The following is a 23266-nucleotide window of genomic DNA, read 5'->3' as shown; positions in this document are numbered from 1 at the left end:
AAAAGGTGCAAAAACAGATCCCTGTAACTACAGACCAATCAGCCTTCTCCCAATCATCAGCAAGGTGATGGAATCCATCATCGCTTCAGACATGAAATCCTTCCTCTTCTCCAATGGCTTGATTTCCAATCATCAATTTGGTTTCAGATAAGGTCACTCTACCCTGGATATGCTGCTTCTGCTCTCCCATCAATGGATGGAGGTCCTCAATGCCAGACAAGAAATCCGAGACGTATCCCTGGACATATCACGTGCTTTTGACACAGTGTGGCACCCTGCCCTACTCACCAAACTCTCTTCCCATGGTATTCAAGGCCATCTCCACTCATGGCTCGCAGACTTCCTCTCCTGTCGCAGTCAACGTGTGGCCCTAAATGGAGTTCTTTCATCCCCTCTTCCTGTCCAGGTGTGGAGTTCCGCAAGGTAGCGTTCTGGGCCCTGTTCTTTTTCTGGTTTTCATCAATGATCTCTCCGACTCTCTGGAAAATCCTCTATTTCTCTTTGCCAACGACTCCACCCTCTGCTGTACCATCTGTCATCCCTCAGACCGGCAAGCAGCAGCTTCTTCGCTCACTGCAGATCTGGATAAAATCACAAACTGGTCCAACATGTGGAACATGTCTTTCAATCCAGACAAATCTCACACTCTCACGATGTCTCTTCGAAAGGACCGTTTAGAAAACCCCCCCCATCCACTTTCTCAACAATCCTCTGGAAGAAGTCTTTTCTTTCAAGCTTCTGGGTCTCACGATCTGCCATGACCTTTCCTGGGAAAGTCACATTTCCAACCTCGCCTCAAAAGCCAGTCGCCGACTGGGAATCCTCCGTCGTGCAAAGTCCTTCCTCGGCCCTCTTGAGCTCCTGACCACTTACAAAGCTTTTGTCTGTAGCCTGATGGAGTACTGCTCTCCCCTCTGGGCTGGTGCTCCTGCCTCCCACCTTTCTCGGCTTCACGCTGTCGAATCCAGGGCATTTAAGATCATCGGCATCTCCCGTAATGAAGCTGAGTCTTTGGGCCTCTTACTCAATCACCGCAGGTTGGTCGGTGGTCTTTGTCTTCTACCGACTCCTCTCCAGCCTTGCCCCCCCCCCTGCTCTCTCTGCGATTTGTCCCCACCACATTTCCACAGGGCGCTCAAGGTCCCCCAACAACCCCCTTCTGGTAAAACTACCAAAATCACGAATCACTGCTCATCTTCACTCTTTCATTCCTCTTTTTTCCCGCCTTTGGAATAAACTTCCTCACTCTATTTTTTCCCATTCTTCCCTCCAGGCTTTCAAAACAGCTGTTCACCACCACCTCTTATCTTCCCCCATCCAAATCCTCGATCTTTTCTACCCCCGATAATCCACCCAAGCCCACTTCCTTCAATTCCCCTGCTTTCCTTCCTGAAAGTCCCTGTAATGTCCATCTTCTCTTCGCCATGTTCGCCGTCCCATCCCCATCCCTCTCCCTTCTACAGTTCACCGAATGTGTCTGTTCCCCACTGTTTTGTCCCTTCCACTCCCGCCCCTCTTGTCTTATGCCTCCTTGCTGTGAGTTGTGTGTTCGCTCTCATACGAGCCTCGACCAAATTATACAAAAAAACACAAAACACATCTGCCAGAATCCATCACCCCTCTCCCTTCCTCACTCTCCCTTCTTCAACCCTCCCTTCCACACCCATATCCCTCTTTCCTCTCCCCTGTCCCACCCCTCCCTCTCCCCCCCATCCCCACCTCCCCCCTCCCACCGCCTCGCTCTTTCCGACCTCGACTCCTCTCTCTCACCCTCTCTTCTTCTCTCTTCATCTCTCTTCTTCTTCTTCTTCTCTTCCTCTCTCTCATCTCCCCTCTCTCTTCTCATCTCCCTGACTTTCCCCCTGATATATATATATATATATATATATATATATATATATATATATATATATATATATATATATATATATATATATATATATATATATATATATATATATATATCTCTCTCCCTCTGATCTAATTCTAATTTGTCTCTTATTAATTACATAACACACCAGTAAATAAATGACATACAAAATACACCACACAAAACAAGTCCTGGCGAGGGTCTGCAATCTTTGTTTGTTCTTTTTCTTGTTTCTTTTTTAAAAAATAATTTATAATTATTGATGATTTATTTTCATCCACTCAGTGCGGTTATCTTTTCTGATTTATTTTTCCGCTCTGAAGACATTGAAATGGCCAACCTGTGTTGCATCCCAGCCCATGGCGGCCATTGGGAAAAGCGTGCTCTCAAACATGAGGGTGTTACCCCCAATCACCCTGGGCCGGTCAGAAATAGTGAGTGTGGTCAAGGTTCAGATCGAAAATACGCGGCAATCCCAGTGGGACTCCAACATTAAAGGAAGGTTTAGTTACAGGGTGAACCCGGTCGTGGTTCTACCAATAAGGCCTCCACTGCTCTCTCTCAAAGACCAGGTTGCCCTCTTCAGGCTGAGATTTGGGCACTGTCATCTCAATCCTTATCTCAACAGGATCGTCTCAACCATCCCCGATTATGCATGAGGCGGCCCTGACATTTATAAAAGAGAGTTGGAAATCCATATATCGGATTAAGGACGATCCAAATCCATCCAGAGCTGCTATGTTTGGCGCGTGGCGTATATAGAGCCTCACAGTTCTGAAAACGCCATTAAACAAAGAAAAATATGAAGAAGAAGAAGAAGTAGTAGAAGGTCGTGACGGAGTTGTTCGCAGCAGTGCTTTCGCTTATTGTTTTTAGGAACGGTTTATAACGAAGAACGTTTTATACCTACCTCAGCATTCGACGGAGATCTCACTTCCAGAGTTCTTTCTCCTTCGTTGTTTATCTTGCCGCGGCCTTGATGGGGGTTTGTCCTTTGGATCCGGGTGAGGTCGTGCAGCGGAAATGGCTGGCGGCGGTCGTCATGTGGATGGCGAAGGTGATGATAAAAAGGGCTTTCACCATCAGAGTGATGGTGATGTCGATGGTGCTTATCCCTCCGAGATAAGGGGCCAAATGATCACTTTCGAGAAGTCTCTCACGGCTGTTGACGAAGCACTGGAGCCGTTTGTGGCGTTGACTCGAGACGAAGTTCAACACAAAGTGAGTGAAACAAAGATGTACAAGACCAGTTTGATCGGGATGTGCGACGTAGTAGATACTTATCAGTTTATTCATCTCTCTCAACCCCCTCTCCCTTTCCCCCCCCCCCAAAAATGAATACCCTGGACCAGGTCGTGCCACCGTACCTGCCGCACTGTTCACCCCGGTGAAATTGAGATTGAGTTCACCCTCTTGTGTCCGAGACATTGTGTGTGTGTGTGTGTGTGTGTGTGTGTGTTCTGTTAGCAAGCAGCTTGCTCAAGCAAGCGCTCCAACGGAACGGAGCGCTCGACACCGCTTAACAACATGGCGGTCTCCATGGAAACGTTGCTGTCGTGGTTCTCAAGTGAATGTTGGCCTGGCTGTCGTTTTTACTTTTAATCAATCCTCTTGTGGAAACGACCTTCCCAAACGAATTCCTTTGTGTGAAATACAGGGAGTTACTAGATGAAGAGGAAAATAAATCAATAAATGGAGAGTCAGAAGGGGAATGCCCCCACCAAGCTTATCGATGTACCCTTCCATTCTGCATTTTTTGGGGATGGGGTGGTGGAGGAGGGGGGGGTTCTGCCTGTTTGTAAATGTTAAAGAATTCTGTTGAAAAGTAGAAGTTACAAGTCTGAAGACGACGATGGTTCACGAGCGGTATTTGACAATGGAGATTGTTTCAGAAGTCAAGGATGAGACAATGTGATAATTTTTGACCTAGTTATAAAAATGATCAACATGATGTGGTACGGGTGACGGGTTATTAGCTGCAAAATGTCGAAAACCCGGTTTCGTTCAACAACTTTAAAAATTTGACTGTTGCATAACCTTTAAAGGTCACAAAACAATGTTGTGGACATTAAAATAAGGAAACAGGATACGTGCTATAGCTTAATGGAGTTAGTTCGTCGAAGAAGGTCGAAAACCCGGTTCGATTCCCACAACTTTGAAAATTTGACCTTTGTGGCCTTAAAAGGTCAAGTGTTATGACCTTTGGTGCAAAACTTCCTCTGGAACATTCCAGGAACAATATAACGTTATATAGGCTATATGACATTTCGCACTCCTCGGATAATGCATACTTTGATGAGATCAGCGTAAAAACAAACTTGAAGGGGGCGCCACGGACAAGGTGTTCGTGATGGAGCAAAATGGTTTCAAGACTTTAGGTGGGGAATGACCTCAAGATTATGCATAAAAAATATTGTCATCCTAGCTCTCAAAGTTTGGGCGGTCGTATGATTTTTATGTCAAAATAAGTTTTGACCTTGACCTTCAGAAGAAAATGAGAAATCTGACGACAAGTTTTAGATAATTCATTTTGCTATTCAAATACCGAAGAACCCATTCCATTCAGTCAATTCCCGAGGAGAAGATAGATTTTTAATCCAACTGCCCCATAAACATGACTATTTTTGGGCGTGGCTCTGCCCACAATGGGCGTAGCACGCCCTCATCCAGGAAAACACAACTGGACATTGATATCGAACACATAACGAAGTTTCATCAAGATCGGATCAAAGTCCATGGAGTTGTGCTCTGGACAGACAGACATAACGAATATAGTGGTCACTCTGGCTGGCGCTCATGAATCGATAACTCAAGTATTAACTTCACGTTTCAAAATCGTCTTCTGTGGGAGCAAAATTGAAGAAATAGCCCCAAATCGTTTCCTCTCGGAATCTGGGAGGTCGGCGGTTCGAACTCCGGCCGAGTCATACCAATGCTTTCCAAGAATGGGACATACTGCTTAGAGCACAGACAAACAGGCATTGGTTGGCAACCATTGTGCAGGCTTTCATGGGTCTCATGGCCTCAAATTGCATTGAAGTTCCTTGAATGGGAACTCGTATTTTACCAAACATAATGGTTGGAACATCTGCTCTGAGTCTGGGAGGTTGGTGGTTCGAACCCCGGTGAAGTCATATCAAAGATTTTTTTTTTTAATTGTATGTGCTGCTTCCTCACTTTATTTTGAAAAGAATAGGGCACAAAAAGAACCATATGTTGACTACCATGGCACGGGCTTGATGGTCCTCATGGCCTGCATTGAAGTTGCTCGTAAGGGAAGATGTATTGTATTATGCTTGGGTTGTGCGGGGTATCTTTTAATATGCTTTCTTGTCTTTTGTCTCTGCAGTTGGAACCTCTAGAACAAGCAAAGGTGCAGATGGTGTCGGCGTTCGCGATCAACTCGCTCTTTTGGAGTAAGTGTCACATGTTAAGTTGTGGAGTCTGCAACTGTGGGTATTGTAAAAAGAGAAAATTGAGAGGAATTGGAAAATAAATAAAGATTAACTGGCCTTCAGCAAAATTATATTTCTCAAGGTAAGGAAATGTTTGATTAAATTGAAAATTTGGGTACATTGGTGTAAAGATGGGGATAATGGATCGACATCTCAGAGGTTGTGATCAAAGCTGGCTGAAAGCAGCACTTGGAATCTACTTCTGGAAACCAAATGACGAGGGTGTGTTCAAAAGTAATGAATCAAATTATTTTTCTCCAAAAAAGGTAAAGCTATTGGAATGAAACAAAGTGAAGTCCACACAGAAGTTCTTCCCATCACTGGGTGCGAAGTTTCGTGATTTTATTGAATTTCTAACAGCATAGAACATGCCTCATGTCAACATTCATCGGCGAATGAAAGTTGTGCATGGTGATAACTGCATTGATGTGAGTACTGCACATCGATAGACGAGGCGTACTAACAACAGTGACGCTGGACAAACCGACCTGTGAGACAAACAGCGCTGCAATAGACCAATTACGGGAACGGATGTGGAGTTCCTCAAGATGTGGAGATTTCCAATGCTCCTTCACGTAACCTTTTGTTGTAATCTAAAATGTATCTCTATTTCTGGTTAATTAGCATTTTTATTCCATACATTTTCTTTGATGCATAATATTGTTGTGGCCACGGGTTGAGAACGAGACGAGACACCAGCTTGTCACTCAGGGGGATTAATCCCCGGTTGTTCTCCGTAGAGCCGGACCTGGGGCCACCGCTCACAATTAACGTTGTGGTACGGTGGGTTGTTTTTTAACCACGAGTTCCAGTGTCCACCGTCTAATTATGCCGTTTAACTAGAGGTCACGTGGTTACCTGAGTGGGGAGCGCGCCCTCGGCAAAGCACCAATGTTATCTCGATTAGATTTTAGTTAGGGCGGCCGAGCGTTTTAACCGCTGGTGCGTGCCGACTATTTTTGGTCAAATCTGTGGTAATTATCTCCCAGTCTATCTCGGTTCGAACAATGCTAGACCAATGGAAGGAAAGGACAAACACAGACAGGTTGGAAATTGACAAATAATTTATTAATAATAAAATAAATAAATAAAAATAACTTTTTATTTTCTGAGGTAAATGAAGAATATATTTCAAAGAAAAATCAATCAAAATGCCAGGAAGGAGATAAAGAGCAGATGCTTATTGGGGGTTGACTTGCAGCTAAACACAGACAAGGATACCCAACAGATCATTCAGGGGGTGGGGGATAAAGAATCATCTCGCTCACCAGAGTAGTCGTCCATGAAGTGAAAACATCCTGAAATGTGTGCGTGTGTGTCACGTCCGTCGCCAGCACCCAGCCTTGCCATGTACCCTCTCGCGAACAGCCTTGAACGCCAATCGATGTCTGGGAGGGCACCGAGATCGTCTGTCACGGGTTTAGGCCCTGGTGCTGCGACACAGGCAGCTTCTCACTTCACGAAACTGGTGACGTCCAGTGACCCACACGGTCCATCGGTGACCGACCCGCGCCTCACTTGGTGGCTGACCTGTGCCCCACTCGCCGTCGGCGCTGCTCACACCCACACGCTCGCTTGCCCAAGCACTGCGAAGGACGAATTGTCTCGTTGTTGGTGCTGGTCAGACACCCACACGCGCACCACACGCTCGCTTTCTTCTCTTTTGCACGCTTACACCCGCTTCTTGCTCGCTTCTCTTCTCCCTCCCTGGCTTTCTTTCGCCCCGCTTTCTTTCTCGCTTCTCTCGCCCTTTTCCTCTCATTTCTCTTTCTTTTTCAGCCCAGAACGGACCTCAAATTCGTTTTATACCTGTGGGCCATCTCGGCGGGCACAGTCCGCCCCAAACTCACCCTGCCCCCACTTGCGCATGGTTACCATGACGACCCATGCGCTCCAAAAAAAGGCGGGCGTCAGAGCTCGCAAAAGAACGTTGCTGAGGAAAAATAACGGGTGGGGGGGGGTGTCATAGCTCGTGAATGAACATTGCTGAGGAAAAATAAGGGCGGGCGTCAGAGCTCGCAAAAGAAATGTGTGTAAACGTGTCTGTCGTAAAGAAAAAAGCCTCCCATAAGAGAGGGGGGATCTATTCTTTACCCTTCTCAACGCATCACATTTAAGAACCCATGAGACATGGGGACGGGGCTAATCTGAACATGCTTTTAAGGAAATAACTGTCTGAGGACCTGGATGTGTGGACGCATTCATCAGACCGGATTCTGAAATCTATAACAATATATATATATATTTAATATAATTTTGTATGATTATTGTTACCTCCGCCACCGAAAGTGAAGGAGGTTATGTTTTCACCCCTTTCTGTCTTTGTCTGTGTACAGGATATCTCAAAAAGTTGTGGACAGGTTGGGTGTGTGATAAGGACGAACTGATTAGATTTTGGTGAAAATCCAGATTCGTCTACTAGAATTTTTAAAGTGATTCTTCACCGTTGAGAGATAGGGCCAAAAACGATATATAGCACGATATCTCAAAAGGTTGTGGACGGATTCGGATGAAACTTAGTGGACTCTGGTGTGTGATAAGGAAGAATTGATTCAATTTCGGTGAAGATCTGGATCCGGATCCGATGACTAGGATTTCTTAAAAGTGATTCTTCACCATTGAGAGATGGGGCCAAAAACGATATAGTTCTGTATCGCATGATATTTCAAAAATGTATTTGGCCCGATATGTTCTTGTGGATCAGGCATTACGTGGTGGAGGTATGCGCTCCACGGAGTGCCCTTCTTGTTTCCATATATATTTGTAAGTTTTGTGAAACCGTTTCATTATTGTAAACTTGACAAATATAATTCTTTGGATGACTGAAGCAATTGGTAACCTCAGTTTCACCACCTCACAGCACCTGACATTCATCCCTGACTTTGTTCCGTCTGATTTTTATCCCTTTCAACAAACTTAAGGACCACCTTCGTGGAGAACATTTTTCTTCCGCTAATGACGTCGTGGCCAAAGTGAAGCACCGATTAGATTACCTGGAAGCACAGTTCCATTATGACAGCATCACAAAAGTACTTCAACGTTGGTAAAATGTGTGGACCGCAATGGTGATTATGTTGAGAAATTAATCTGCACTATGGAAGAACAAAGCCTGGTGTTGGCTCAAGGCCCGGTCACACCTTGACGTTTTAGCCAACGTATGCCGATTTTTGAATTTTTTTTCTAAAACGCTGGCAAACGTTGAATACGTTATGGGTAAGTTTTGATAACATTAAGAGCACGCTGGCATACGTCGTAGTATGTTGGCTTTAAACGTTGTACTTTTCGGTTGTCCTCAAATTTTTTCATGCTTGAAATTTCACGACGTATGCCGGCGTATGACTCACACGTTCCGCTACGCTGGCCACAAGTTGTAGGCACGGTCTGCGATCGTTGACAGACGTCAACACATGCTACTTGCAAGTTAATCATAAGTTGAGACACGCCGAGGTAATGTTTAGCGTACCCGAAACTTATTTCTAACCTATGATTAACGTGTTGTTGGCACGTTACGCGATCGTTGCCACACGTCGACAGACGTTACTTTTAAGTTACTCATAGGCTGAAAGACGTCGGTATAATGGATCGTCCTTGCGTCAGCGTCCACGGCCACGGCCAGGACACTTATTTGCAGCATTCTTCAAACTTTTCTTCGGCATGACGAGGATGTTCACACTTCGATGTCTAGCTTGGCTATGATTCCAATTATCTATCGGCAGCGTCTATTTAAAATAGTCGAGTTTGAGCGTTTTAACACGTTCAGAAGAAACGCTTCAAATTTCCAAACCCCAGCATCAAAAAAAAAAAAAACCAAAGGCGAGTGACAGCAATTTAAATTGTTCATTGTAAACAATGAAACTAGCTGAGTGGTACCGTTTAAAAGTCGTTGAGTGTAAAAAAATCCAATTGTTGAGCGCAAGCGTCTACTTTCAATAGTGGAGATGCAGCCATTTAAATCGTTGAGTGGCAGCCTATGAACCTACCTGTGGACATGCGGACGCAAGGAGGATCCATCATAACCCACACCCTCCCCCTCACACCCACCTACTCTTGCCAACATGAACAAACTACTACTAATACTAATACTATTACTGATACTGTTACTGTTACTGCTGACATGGACATCGACTCAAAAAGGACTCGAAAACACTATTGGGTTCCCCTTTTATGAACACCATTTTTATATACCAATTCCCAAAACCGCTGGGAACACGTCTTTATATGGCAGTTGTAAGTTAGAAACACATTCATTTTTTTTTTTTGTCGACCGGAAGACGTCATTGGAATACGTCTACATACGTCGATGTGTGTAGGGACTACGTAAAGAATCGGTTCAAAGCACGTCAAACATAAGTTAGAAATAAGTTTCGTGTAAAAAAGACATTACCGCGACGTGTTTCGACTTATGAGTAGCTTATAAGTAGCCTTTGTGGACGTGTGTAAGCGTCCACATATCATGTGTAAAACTTATCCCCATCGCATGCGGAACGTGTGTCATACGCCGAGTACGTCGTAAAATTTTGAACATGTTCAAAATTTCTTGACGTACTCTACTTACTACGACTTATGATAGCGTATTTAGCGTTCTACTCGCGCATACCAAACTTACCCATACCGTATTCGACGTGCCCCAACGTTTTAGACACACTTTTTGTTACGTCTGCATACGCTGGCAAGATCGCCAAGGTGTGACCGCGATTTTGACCCTTCCATTTCTACGGCAGTTATGATTTGAATCGTTGTGCGTCAGCCTTTTAATAGGCTACGTCACGACATCGTCGGCGATGCGTGCAACGCGCTATGCCTGAGTTAGACTATCGTTGGGCATCGGTTGTGTAGGCCGACAACAGGTTCAGCATTCGTTGGTATAAGTTATCTATAACACAACGAAACGTTCTGTGTAGTTACCAATGCGTTACACATAAGACCAAGTCGCTATGAATACGTCCGAATCTTAAAAAAAAACATCATAAGTTCAACGTAAGCCAGCGTTTTACATACATTTTAACATGTTGCCATCGCTGGCTAAAACGTCAAGGTGTGACCGGGCCTTAACTTTGGACCTAAGGGTCCTGAGTTCAAGCCCTTGTGCCGTTGAATTCACACCAGGTGGGGTTGACTCAGCCTGTCATGCTTCCTAGGTCGGTGAAATGAGTACCAGTGGATTCGGGTAATAACCATTCGGGGTAACCTTCGTCGGAGTGGCGACCCTTCTAATACTGTAGCCCTATGCACCTTTATGGTGCAAAAGGAATGGTATTATTATTATGATAGAATAAAGAAAATAGAATATTATTATTATAGAATTTATCATTGGTATCTCCCACGGTGAGGCTGAGTCTTTGGGCCTCTCACTCTCTCACCGCAGGCAGGTCAGTGATCTTTCTGTATTCTACCGTCTCCTCTCCGGTCTCACACCCCCCCCCCCCACCCCCTGCTGTGTCTGCGATATGTCTCCCATATTTCCGCAGGGCGCTCAAGGTCTGCAAACAACCCCCTTCTGGTAAAACTACCAAAATCACCAATCACCAATCACTGCTCACCTTCACCCTTTCATTCCTCTTTTTTTCCCCCACCTTTGGAATAAACTCCCACACTCTCTTCAATCCCATTCTTCCTTCCAGGTCTTCAAAACAGCTGTTCACCACCACCTCTTATCTTCCCCCATCCAAAACCTCGATCTTTTATACCCCCATTAATCCACCCAAAACCCACCTCCTTCAAACTCCCTGCCTTCCTTCCTGAAAGTTCCCTGTCGTGTGAGGACCTGAAAGTCCCTGTTGTGTCCATCTTGTTTACCCCGTGTTTGCCGCCCCATCCCTCTCCCTTCCACGGATCTTCTAATGTCTCTGTTCCCCACTGTTTTGTCTTTCCTTCTCCTGCCCGCCTTGTTGTGTGTTGTGTGTTCGCTCTCATATGAGCCTCGACAATGTATATAAAAAGATTTATGTTGGTGTTTGTCTTCGTTTGATTCGAATATCTTGACTTGTTTTGGAGAAAATGAATATGAGGCATTACTTTTCAACACACCCTCGTAGTTTCAAGAAAATTGCCATTTTGCATTCATAATGCGAGTAAAAGCTTCTTTTTTATTTATTTATTTTTTTACCAATATTGGTTTCACCAATAACTTCCATGGATGAAACAATGTGCCAGGTCTGATCTCGTCTACAAATGGCACCAATCCTTACCTTGTGGTTGGCTCTTAAATGTTATCAGACAAATTGTGATGAGCATTAAGTATGTCCACAAGTTCATGCTTCAAAGTACACATAATGTTACCTGCATCTGCAAAAATAGAAAGAAAAAAAAATATATTAAAAGCTCTTCAACTTGCTGTGCACTTTTCCTCTTGCAGTGTATCTGGTAACTCAAGGGGTGGACCCAAAAGAACACCCAATCAAGCAAGAGTTGGTGAGTATTCTTTGGACTTTTGCAGACTACCCATTGAGGATGCAGAGTGTTCATTTATCATTGACAAACATTCGATTCATTCCCCCAGGATCGTGTACGTACTTACATGAACAAAGTGAAGGCATTTGAGGAGAAGAGCAAGGCAGCAAAACTCGATGCAAAGGCTGCATCCCGATTCATAAAGCATGCACTCTGGCAACCCAAAAATGAAGGTAACTGCAACAGTCCTGAAAGGTATACTTGTGTAACTTTATTTGTGCGATTGAAGAGGTAGAAAGAAAAGTTACTTTTAAAAATCATTCAATCGCTCTGCATTCATCATAAGATTACATGAAGTTGAAGCTCGCTTTGCAAAAGTGATTCTTGTAGAGTTAATTATTTGTCTGTGCTTAGATAAGTTGGTGGGTTATTCAATTGATGAGATCAACAGGGCGTTTCGTGAGGTATGCTGACCCCAATGTGAAGCATGGAGTAGCCGTCGTTTCGGGAGTTAACCCTTCGGTGGGGTTTTTGCTCCGTCTCAGGGTTAATGCCTAAAGCGTCAGCTTCTTGCTTTCAACAGTGGTCACCTTACCTCGACCAACGTTCTGTTGATTTAATCTGTTGTTCCACCTGTCTGCCGGCTTTAAACTCTGCAACGCTGTTTGAAGGCTGTTTATGATTGTTATGATGTTTGTGGTTTTAAGATGCTGTTAATTTTATTTTGTTTAACACTTTTTGTATCGTTTGGTGGGAAAATATTTCAACAAGTAAAAGGCATTCCAATGAGAGGGAACTGTAGCCCCCTATTAGCAGACATTTTCTTTGTTTATTGTGAGTTTTCATTTGAGCAGAAGTTGATGAAGGAGAATAAGTTAGGCTTCGCTAAGATATTGTTCTCAACATGTCTTATAGTGATGATATTTGTGTGATTAATTATATGTTTTTTGATAAGCTGATTCATCGGATTTATCCAGAAAGACTCATAGCAGATAAGACTAGTAGTGATGATAGTGTAGTGGCTGTTTTAGTAAAACATCTGGATGTTTTAGTTAGAGTTGGAAATAATTGTTTTTATACAAACGTGTATCATAAAGTTGACTATTTTAGTTTTCCTGTTGTCTTGTATACGTTTCCATCTCGTAATGTACCAGTTAAGACTGGCTACAATGTGTTTTCATCTCAGCTTATTAGATTTGCCATAGTTTGTTCTCTTGACGATGATTTTGTGGTTTGTGCTGAGAGTTTGATTTGATCATGTGAGAAGGTTTTTCGATGTCATTGTAATCTCTTGTTTAAGTTTCGTTGGTTTTCGTGTGAACAGGTTCCCGTAGCATTGGAAGTTGTGTGAAATAATAATAAATGTGTTTTTTATTTTTAACTAAATTAATTAAATCGGAAGTCTGTCATTAGTGTTTACTGGGAATGGATCTTCATTGTAAATAGAAGGTCTATGTGTTGATAGGTGTGCTGGTGGAATCCTGTGTACATTATGTGGAGGTAAGGTAAGATGTGTTAAGGGATTTCTGGTATGATAGGGGGTGTTGGCAGGGGTGGTGGTGGATGTGTGTGCTTTTTGTTTTTGTATGCTTGCTTTTGGTATGTAGTGTGGGTGTTTTCTCTTGGTGTGTGTTTGTGTGTTTTTTTCTCTCTTTCTTTCTTTCTTTCTTTCTTTTTCTTTGTCGATGGAGGGGTGAATCTTGCAAATAGTTTTTGTAGGGTTCACTTGGCTGTGCCTGGATGGGTTTGAGGATAGAGGAGGAGCAGCCAAAACCCGAATCCTATCCGGGTTCCTCCTGATGACTCCATCTTTGTCTGTTTGTTCCTCCTGATATTCCAGTGCTGTATTTGGTCAGATATTTGATAATGTATCAAAAGTTTATATTGACGGGTAGAATCTAAATTATTTCATTACCTCTGCCACCAAAGGTGGACTGAGGTTATGTTTTCACCCGTCTGTCTGTCTCTCAACAGGATATCTCAAAACGTTACGCACGGATTAGGCCAAAATTTGGTGGACAGGTCGGGTGTGTGACAAGGACGGATTGATTAGATATTGGTAAAGATCTGGATCCGGATACTCAAAATTTGAAGTGATTCTTCGCCATTTAGAGATAGAGCCAAAAATGATATATAGCACGATGTCTCATAAAGTTGTGGACGGATTCAGATATAACTTGGTGGACAGGTTGAGTGTGTGGCAAGGACGAATTGATTCGATTTTGATGAAGATCCGAATATGGATCTGGGTACGAGAATTATTTAATTTTTGAAGTTATTCTTCACCATTTAGAGATGGGGCCAAAAATGACTTGCAGCATGGTATTTCAAAATGTAATGGACAGATTATGAAAAAAACCTTGGTAGACAGGTTGTGTATATGACGAGGACAAGCCGAATAGATTTAGGTTCAGATCCAGATCCGGCCTGTCAGCGGGATACAAAATGTAAACTGTTTAACGTGTTGGAGGTATGTACTCCACTGAGTGCCATTCTAGTTTAACCTGTTTTTCTTTCATTTTTTTTTTCAGCTGCACCTGCTGCCAAACGAAGAAAGTAATGGTGTTTGTAAATAATGTACATGTTAACTATGCTCAAACATACATTTTGTAAAAGTTTATACATGATGAAAGATTCATACATAGAAAACATAGCATTTTAATCGTTTTTCAACAGTGATAAAATGTATTGTGAAAATGACATTCATATTTTGTTGATAAATATTCTCAAATATGAAATATGCTGAGTACATATTGCAGTGATAGGCACCATCATTCTGCGATTGACACATTGCTGCTATCTCGCTATAATATGTACAAAATGGTAAATGTATCCCCTCTTCCTCTTTTTTTTTTTCCTTACATTTTTCCCAAGCCTCCCCTAACTCCTCTTCCACCCTCCTTTTACTTTCTTCCTTATTCTTGACAAACCCACACTCTCCTCTTTCTTCTATATCTTCCCTATTTATTTTCCTTCTACCCTAACCCTGGAATCCATTGAAAACTTTTGCTTGTACAAGCAACTGCCAGATTATGTTTTTTCCTTCTATCTGAATTGCAGGAATGTTAAATCGCATGAAATGTGTGGTCCTACATTTGAAAATTAAATTTTTTTTCTTTAAACTCTACCTTTTTGAATCCTTTAATTTTACAAATATGTTTATATTTGTTTCTTGGTTTTATTTTATTTATCAACTGCACTTGGTTTCTCGCAGAAATGAGCCAAACAGATGCAAAGAGTACACATACTACAGCTAAGTCACCAACTCTTTGCTCGCTTCTTGTTTTGACTATTTATAGAAGTTTGAACGAGGGTCCAGATTTATGGAATGTCTGGGAATGATGTTGAACACTCAATCCCAGGTTTGTTTATGAATGACAAATGAATCGCAATGCTCATAAACAGGCAATGCAGCTTCCTGTATTGGAAAACATTCTCATTCTGCCAATAATATATTGTTGCAGTTCTGTAAAACCGCATGCCTCCAAGGCAATGGCACACAACATGCAGCAATCCCAAAGCAGTTATTTCAATAGTATGTGTATTACTTAATCCTTTCCATATGTCTATTGGGTAAAAGGGAAAGATGCGTTGCATGGGACTCCTTCAGTTAGACTTCTTGGACCTCTTTAATCTTCAACCCTTGCAGGTCTTCCACTCTTTTGCTGCACCCCTTTCTCTCACACGAAGCAAGCACGAAAATCAGTAAAGACTAACAGTAACCAAGAAAGCGTGTCGCGAGTGCCTCATTTGCATTTGCATGCCAATTTTTCTATTCAAAACCGCACCAATTCTAATCCGCCATTTCGCCTCAGACCTTCATTCCGGACACTAAACTATACCACGCTCACAACATCCACTTCATACGATTACTAAAAATCCCCGCAACAAGTCACACTTTTTAAATTACAAACACGACCATTATTCACAATCTTGTTTAAAGGAACTTCAACCTCTTCCCCGCAACGCCACGTTACAATCTTACCTCATAACAACCGCCTCAACTGCCACATGTTCAACCGATGCTCACCACAGCCTCGAGAGATGCTGAGGAGACAATGGTTGGGTTATTTTGGGGCATAACTCAAAGTGCGAATGTGTGCTGGAGCTCCTTTCAGGACCTACGCGTAGTGCAGGGATTTCCCTAAAATCCTACATTTGAATGAAGGTCAGCACACGTTCAGAGGTCTAGTGAGCGCCTCCAAAAACCATGGCCCATGTAAAAGTTGGAGCTCCGGTGCGTGCCCCTGTTGGCCAGCGACCGAGCCATTTTTTCGCCTTCGGGGCCTAGCAGGGCATGACTATGACCGCAATGGACCAATAGGGGAACTCAATTTCGTGAGTGCTTCTTTTGATCCAATGTTTGGCTCCTCCCCTCGTCCGGGGCTCATAAAAGGGACGAATGCGGCTCATTTGGGAGAAGAGTATCTCCAGGAACAGAGCTGGCGAGATCACCGACAACATCACAGGAGAGAATATCGCCAAACATCGGACTTCGCCGGGGAGGACAAGCGGTGCAAGGACAAGCATGGAGTCAGCATTACCAGGCGTGGAGACACGCATTGCTCCTGCAAGCTGGGAATGCTTCCACATCACTCATTTAGGTTGCATCCTGCAGCGACACTTGCACATACAGACTCTTACACAATTTACAATGGTTTCTTTTCTCTCACACATCTTTCTTCTGCCATTTATCTCTAATCTACTGTGGGCGCAAAAGAGCAATCAATGCGGGCAAGTTTTTCAGAGCAAAACCCAACAGCGAACCAAACTGACCTGCACTTCACATTCTTCCTTTTGCACTAAGCCGCACTCCACATCGCATTACACTTGCATTTCTCAAACACGTACCCCAGACACTCTCAGTATTTCTCCCTCCTCTTCCTTTCCTCAGCGCTCTGGGCTGCGCAGGTCTGCCGTCCATGCCAGGTATTGAGAGGTCGTTAACCCTCAAATGTTTATATCTCTGAGCTATCACTAATTTTCCTTGTGTGTGTGCGTGATTATGCCTGCTGTTGCATAAGTTAAGACTATAATAATTTTTGGGATAACTCTGCACTGTCTTCTTTTGAAAATATTGTTTGCGTTTTGCCTCACCCCACAAATTCCTTGCTTTCCCTGCTGTGCATTTTGCAATAAATCCCATTACCATGGCACATATCTTTCCTTTCTCCTGGTTTAAATAAATGTGTTTGTTAGAGATGTTCCCAGCTCGTTTTTGTCTTTTCCTCCATTGGTCCAGCATGGCTTGCACCCTAGCAAAGGAGAGGAGGAGGTTTAGGACCATACTCTGTGCAGAGCATTGATGCTGCTTTTACAGTCTCCTTGGCTATTGGGCACAATCCTGGACGGGTCGCCTCTCCGACACAGTATACCAGCATTCTGGCACTCATTTTGCCGAACTCGGAAGGGTGACAGGTCGAGTTAACCCCACCTGGTATTGATTCAACAGCTGAGCGGGATTTGAACGCAGGACCCTCGGATGCAAAGCCCGCCAACCTAACCATTAAGCCAACACCAGGCATACCCTAGCTTAGCTGGGACGTTATTCCCTAAGAATCTGTTCAATAACCGTTACGTACTTGGCAGCTTCGCTCAGCTGCACCTGATCTGGGAGGTAATCCAAATAATGCAAGTACGTACTAAGGGCACGATTCCTTGATAAGGAGATCAAGTGTCCTTAGGTAAACGGTTGTTTTATGGATGACCCGAAGTTATGTGGTCAAGTTATTGGCGTTCGTGGTCAATTAGCGACACAAAGTTATTCGTATGCGATGACCTATGATTCCTGTTGAGTCTGAAGAGGAACCCGTCAAGAGAGGGCCGCTCCCTCATGGTTCCCCCGCGATGCCCGGTCTGCAACAATATAAAGGCTTCCATTGGCAATCATTCACCAATGTCGCCAAAATATATAAAAGTAGAAGGGCACTCGGTGGAGCACATACCAAAGCCACGCAATGCCTGATCCCCAAGAAAATATATCCCAATACATTTTTGTAATATGCTATATATCGTTTTTGGCCCTCTCGATGGTAAAGAATCACTTTTGAAATTTAAAATAATTCTCGCATCCAGACCTTCACCAAAATTGAATCAATTCGTCCTTGTCACACACCCAATCTGTCCAACAAGTTTCGTCTGAATCCGTCCACAACTTTTTGAGATTTCCTGTTGTATATCGGTTTAACCTACCTCTGAATGGTGAAGAATCACTTATCCGGATCGCCCGTTGAAACAGGATGGGAGCCCGAGCAGTGGCTTGGGTGATCCGGCAGTAGTTTGATGAAGCCTCCTGTGAGGTAATGACACCAATTTCCCACAATTGTGCTTTTTATTTCCACGCTGGCGTTAATAGCCAAATGATGAACTGCAAACCAGCCGACACAAGCTAACTAAAGTAATCATATTTAATAAATGGGGGGAAGGGAGATTGGAAGAGAGAAAAGCATGTACAACAGAAATTACAGAATCAATGTGCAGTACTGTACTTGGCTGTGCCTGAATGGGTTTTAGGGTAGTGGAGTAGTGGCTGAAACTCGAATCCTATCTCGGTTCCTCCTGATAACTATCTTTCCTTTGAGTTCCTTCTTGGTCTGTTTCATGAGGTACAGATCATCCAGTTATGATTCCCCAGCACCCACGATAACTCTTGGTTAGCCATTCACTCGACAAGTGCCCTGACAGTGGGGAAATCACAAACCTGGATGATCAGCAAACCCGGAGGTAGAGCCAAAGTGTCTGGAGGCAGTTCGATTCCACTCCTGGTGGAGGGTGACTGATCATTCTGCACGCTAACTGAGGAAGGAACAAGGGATAGACCTTGTTTAGCAACATGTGACTCAGTATCCCTCTCTGTAGGCTCAGCACATTCACCAGGCGAAAACAAAACTCCTCTTCGGATTCCAGGGAGCAATTTGATTTGTGGCTACGGGCATTCTCCAGCTCTTTTTCATCTGCATATCTTAGACGATGGCCCCAGCATACGATCATTGAAGCCGCATGACCACAAGCTACATTTACGAGAGCTGTAACGTTGTTTACACATCCCCTGGTAAAATACATCCCCTGGTGCATTGCAAAAACTTCCCGCCAGATGCCGCTGTTGTAAAAGCTTTCCACAGCCTCAAAGATGATATCAGTAATTCTGTGGTATTACAGATCGATAGCACGGTGCCGTTCGTGGTGGAAACGGACGCTTCCGATCATGCGATCGCCGCGACGCTCAATCAGTCCAGACGACCCATCGCGTTCTTCTCGAGAACTCTCTCAGGAAGCGAGCAGAGACACTCGGCGATAGAGAAGGAAGCGTACGCTGTTGTCGAAGCCCTACGTAAATGGAGACATTATTTACTGGGCAACCACTTCACACTTGTCACGGACCAGCGATCCGTTGCCTTCATGTTTGATGGGAAAAATAACGGGAAAATTAAGAACGAGAAAATAATGAGATGGCGGATAGATCTATCCTGTTATAGTTACGACATTGTTTATCGGCCCGGGAGGGAAAACCCTGCTGCAGACACCTTCTCTCGGGTCTACTGTTCGGCGACATCCGGTCGGGCTTTGCAAGACCTTCATGTGTCTCTGTGCCACCCAGGAGTAACCAGAATGGCACATTTCGTGTGCAGACAAAACCTTCCCTATTCTATCGAAGATATTAAACAAGCGAGTGCTTCATGCCCTGTTTGTGCTGAACTAAAACCCAGATTCTATGGCGCCGCTCCTGGCAGGTTGATCAAGGCCACTTCACCCTTCGAGAGACTAAATATCGACTTCAAAGGGCCCCTGCCGACTGAGACAGACAACAGATACATACTCACTGTTGTTGATGAATACTCAAGGTTCCTATTTGCATTTGCATTTGCTCGGATATGACCTCGGGCACTGTTGTGAAATGTCTCTCTGACCTCTTTGCCATGTTTCGGAAACCTTCGTACATACATTCAGACAGAGGACCGGGTTTCATGTCGGCTGAGCTCAAACAGTTCCTATATCAACACGGCATAGCAACTAGTCGAACGACGGGTTACAACCCACAGGGTAATGGGCAGGTGGAACGGTATAATGGAGTCATTTGGAAAGCCGTCACCCTGGTGCTGAGATCGAGAGGACTGGGGTCCGAGCGGTGGGATGTTACCCTTCCCGATGCCCTGAATTCCATACGCTCTTTGCTCTGTACGTCCATCAATGCTACTCCGCACGAACGCATGTTTACTCACCAACGACGATATACTGGCGGCCAATCAGTGCCCAACTGGCTAACCTCTCCGGGAGCAGTGTTCATGAAGCGCCCGGTACAACAAAGCAAGTATGAACCAATGGTGGAGAAGGTCGAACTCCTCGATGCTAATCCTGAGTATGCTCATGTTCGACTTCCTGATGGCAGGGAGACCACTGTGTCGGTTCGCCATCTGGCTTCCGTAGGTACTCCTCCCTCTGGTACTCCCCCCTCTGACATTCCCTCCCCAGGTGTTTCCCCCTCAGGAACTCCTCCACCCGAGAATGGTGGCGACGGAGCTACCGCATTCCACCCGAGAGCGATCGAGGGGTCATCCCCGGCACGAGTCGAGGCTCCCCAAGAGGATCGGAAGCCTCCCTCAAGTGAAACCACCATTTACTCCCGGAGAGGACGACGGATAAAACCCCCTCGACGACTCGATCTGTAAAGGGGATTATCGGCATCCCTCGATGGCACCTTACCATGCTCCTATAACTCAAAATAATCCTCACTGCTTGAAATGTATGCTTCTGTAGTTTAAATAGTTCGCGCTGCTTGAAATGTATGCTCCTCCAGCGTTGAAGTAATCATGGTGCATTAGTTGAGCCTCTAGTTACATTTTAAAGAGGGGGAGAATGTCATGAAATAAAGGATGAAGTGACGCGCGATCACGTGACGCGCGGCTCGCACACGGGACAGATAAAACCGAGATTCCGCGCGGTCGGTGGGATTGTCCCTGGGGCATTGTCATTTACGGCGGTGGTTCACTTGGTGCTCGTTGAATGGTGAGAATTGAGGGTATACCGGACTCCGTGCTTATGCTGATTTATTTTGCGATGATCGACTGCACGTGTGGGGAAATCAACTTGCTGCACATGTATTCCCTGATGTGTCTGTAGAATCGGCTTCAATCAAGTGAAATAAAGCCGACACTCCGAAGGTTTTTCCCTCGCATTCACTTCACCCCTCCATCCAGTCAGTTTAATCGATATCAGTGGCGTCGATCACTGAAACTTATATGTTGGTCTTCCGTCAGTAAAACTTCATGAACCTCAGAGATTCCAAGGTGTTTTTTTTCCTGTTAACTTGCTCAACTAAAAAAAAATTACTCTTTCTTCAAAAAGACTACATTGCGCGCAGCAACAATACTTAAGGTGTATGTTAATATAATTATTCAGCTCGTCTGGGCTCTCCCGAATTAAAATCTCATCCCATTTCAATCAATTTACTGCAAGGAAATAATTACAAACAAAATCCTATCAAAAGGAGAACGTTGATAAGAAAGTAAACGACTTTTATTGCAGTGTAGTAAAAGCACCGCCCTTTGAGGTCAAAGATTATATTGTTTGGCGCGAAATGGCGGTGTGTGTATTCCGGGGATGGAGGGGAAGCGTTTTATTGCCTTTTATCGTATTTTCCTCGTGTCTCGTCGCGTGTTTCGTTTCCGCAAATCAAGAGAGCGACGATGGGACCATCAGGTCGATCAGTGATGGGAGCTGGAGGGAATTAATGGAAGGCGAGTGGCTGGTGGAGTTGTAAGTCATTAGCATTTTTTTTTTTTAATTTTTTGTGTCTCTGGATTCCTCTTTGGTCTTTTTCTCTTTTGTAGTTCTTCGACGATGTCGCTGTACCGTAATTATCTTGTACCTTTCATGTTAATACTTTTTAACGAGCTGTTCCTGCTTGAGAAATACGAGGGAAGTATGCCACTCCCTGTTAAATTAACAGTTAAGATACACCTCAAGCTGTTGAATTGCTCTGCGACCAATTCCTTCATTGAAAATCTTTAGGAAGATGCCAATGTATTTTAAAACTGGCAAACACCTTCGAAGTCGATTAAAATGCGTGATTTGTTGTTTTTAGGTTTTTTTTGCACTTTAATAATGAATGCACTCATTGAAGCCCCACTGTAGGATAGGGGGGGGGGGGACTCATTGCTTGTTGTAGGGTTTGTTTCTACTATTGGTACCCCCAATATTTAATGGTTTCCTTGAGATTCTTAGACCCCTAAGCAGGGGTTTCCTTATTTTTTGGAGGAGGAGGCTACCATTAAAAAGAAGCAGGTTACCATCACCGCGAGCGAAGCGAGCGCAGCTGTATGGCCGCGGTCCAGGGCCCTAGGCGGGCCCTGGAAGCTGGAGGATCCTAGATGGCTGGAGATGCATTCTAGCATGATTTCTGACATGAAATAGTTCTCATATTATCATGCTGTTGGGGTGGAAAAGCCACAAAAACAGGTGGTTAGGCCTATACTGGATGTAGTTGCATTAACATACTGACTGACTGGTTGACTGAAATTCAGCTATACTGTATAGTTAGTTCAAACAGCTTTTAAACAGGGTTCATTAATTTAAGGCCATGGTTTAGGGCACACCAAGGTGTCTGGAAGATGGAGTATCTCAGCACTTTAAAAAGAGGCATTTTAGCAACATTTGGGCCATACCTTAGTTCTTAATAGGGAGATGATGCTGCACATGGTGGAGTACAGTGAGCAATCTGAAGTAAGTGTGGTACATGAAATAGCATTCATTAAGGAAACCATATTCCATTTCACGTCTGTGAGTGTTCAGGGTTTGCTGTATGAATGCTGTGAGCACGAAGGATTAGATTATTATAATAATGTTCGGTAAAATGTGCAAACCAAACTATTAACACTGCAAATTCTGTATACATCAGGATCTAAAGTTTGATTGAAGTAATAGACTTATAGTGATATAATTTAATTCCAGTAATCAAGGAAGTGTGATATTTTTGATATCTATACAAAACATTCTCGGAGTTATACTCATCTTGCATTTTTGCTGTCAAACCAATGACAAACTCATATACAGGTAAACAATATTTCAATCAATCTTTAGTATTAAAATCAAATCCTTTGGGAATCTGAGTCACTATATATGTTTTATAGAAAGAAAATTAATTCATAAATGAGATTTCACATTGAAAAAGTTTATTCGATATTTTTGTGCTGCAAACATTCTACATCCTCAACTTTCAAAACAATGTTGTCCAAATTTCAGCATCAAAGTAGCCATGATCTGCAAACATATCCAACATCTTTATGATATTATTCTGGCAGGAATGAACAAATGACATAACTGTATATATAATTGAATAATCAATGATTGAAAGTTAGTAAACTTAAAATGTATTTGGGATGAACAAACGTTCCCGAGCAAAGAACAAATTGTATACGTTCTGTGTAAATTTTTGAAGCTGATGTTTACAGTTCTGTTTAACCTATAGTCATTTAGCAAGTTAAGCAACACAATTGGAGTCACTGTCACTATCAGATGAAATGCCTTCTACATTAAATTGTCGCACTGCTTCATT

General features: G+C 43.6%; 2 protein-coding genes across 4 annotated transcripts in view; both read left to right on the top strand.

The window, feature by feature from the left end:
• The first annotated feature begins 2847 nt into the window (after nt 1–2847).
• On the top strand, nt 2848–14842 carry C1D (C1D nuclear receptor corepressor). The gene is made up of 5 exons (XM_085887740.1): nt 2848–3091; nt 5220–5286; nt 11681–11736; nt 11825–11948; nt 14247–14842. Exons 1-5 carry the CDS (start codon nt 2894–2896, stop codon nt 14273–14275), a joined length of 474 nt encoding a protein of 157 aa, XP_085743866.1. The 5' UTR covers nt 2848–2893; the 3' UTR covers nt 14276–14842.
• Nucleotides 14843–21270: 6428 nt separating this feature from the next.
• The window catches only part of LOC147022852 (thioredoxin-related transmembrane protein 1-like), a 42155-nt gene continuing 40159 nt past the window's right edge, over nt 21271–23266 (top strand). For all 3 annotated transcript variants that reach the window (XM_085887739.1, XM_085887738.1, XM_085887737.1), the window contains exon 1: nt 21271–21468. In XM_085887739.1, coding sequence (XP_085743865.1) covers nt 21290–21468 — 179 coding nt within the window. In that variant the 5' untranslated portion in view covers nt 21271–21289. The remainder of the gene's footprint in view (nt 21469–23266) is intronic.

The sequence above is a fragment of the Eptatretus burgeri genome, chromosome 7, assembly GCF_056783735.1.
Source record: "Eptatretus burgeri isolate ZD-2024b chromosome 7, Ebu_testis_v1, whole genome shotgun sequence".
Taxonomy (NCBI): Eukaryota; Metazoa; Chordata; class Myxini; order Myxiniformes; family Myxinidae; genus Eptatretus; species Eptatretus burgeri.
Note: the sequence above shows the minus strand (reverse complement) of the source record. Positions and strands in the feature narration are given on the sequence as shown.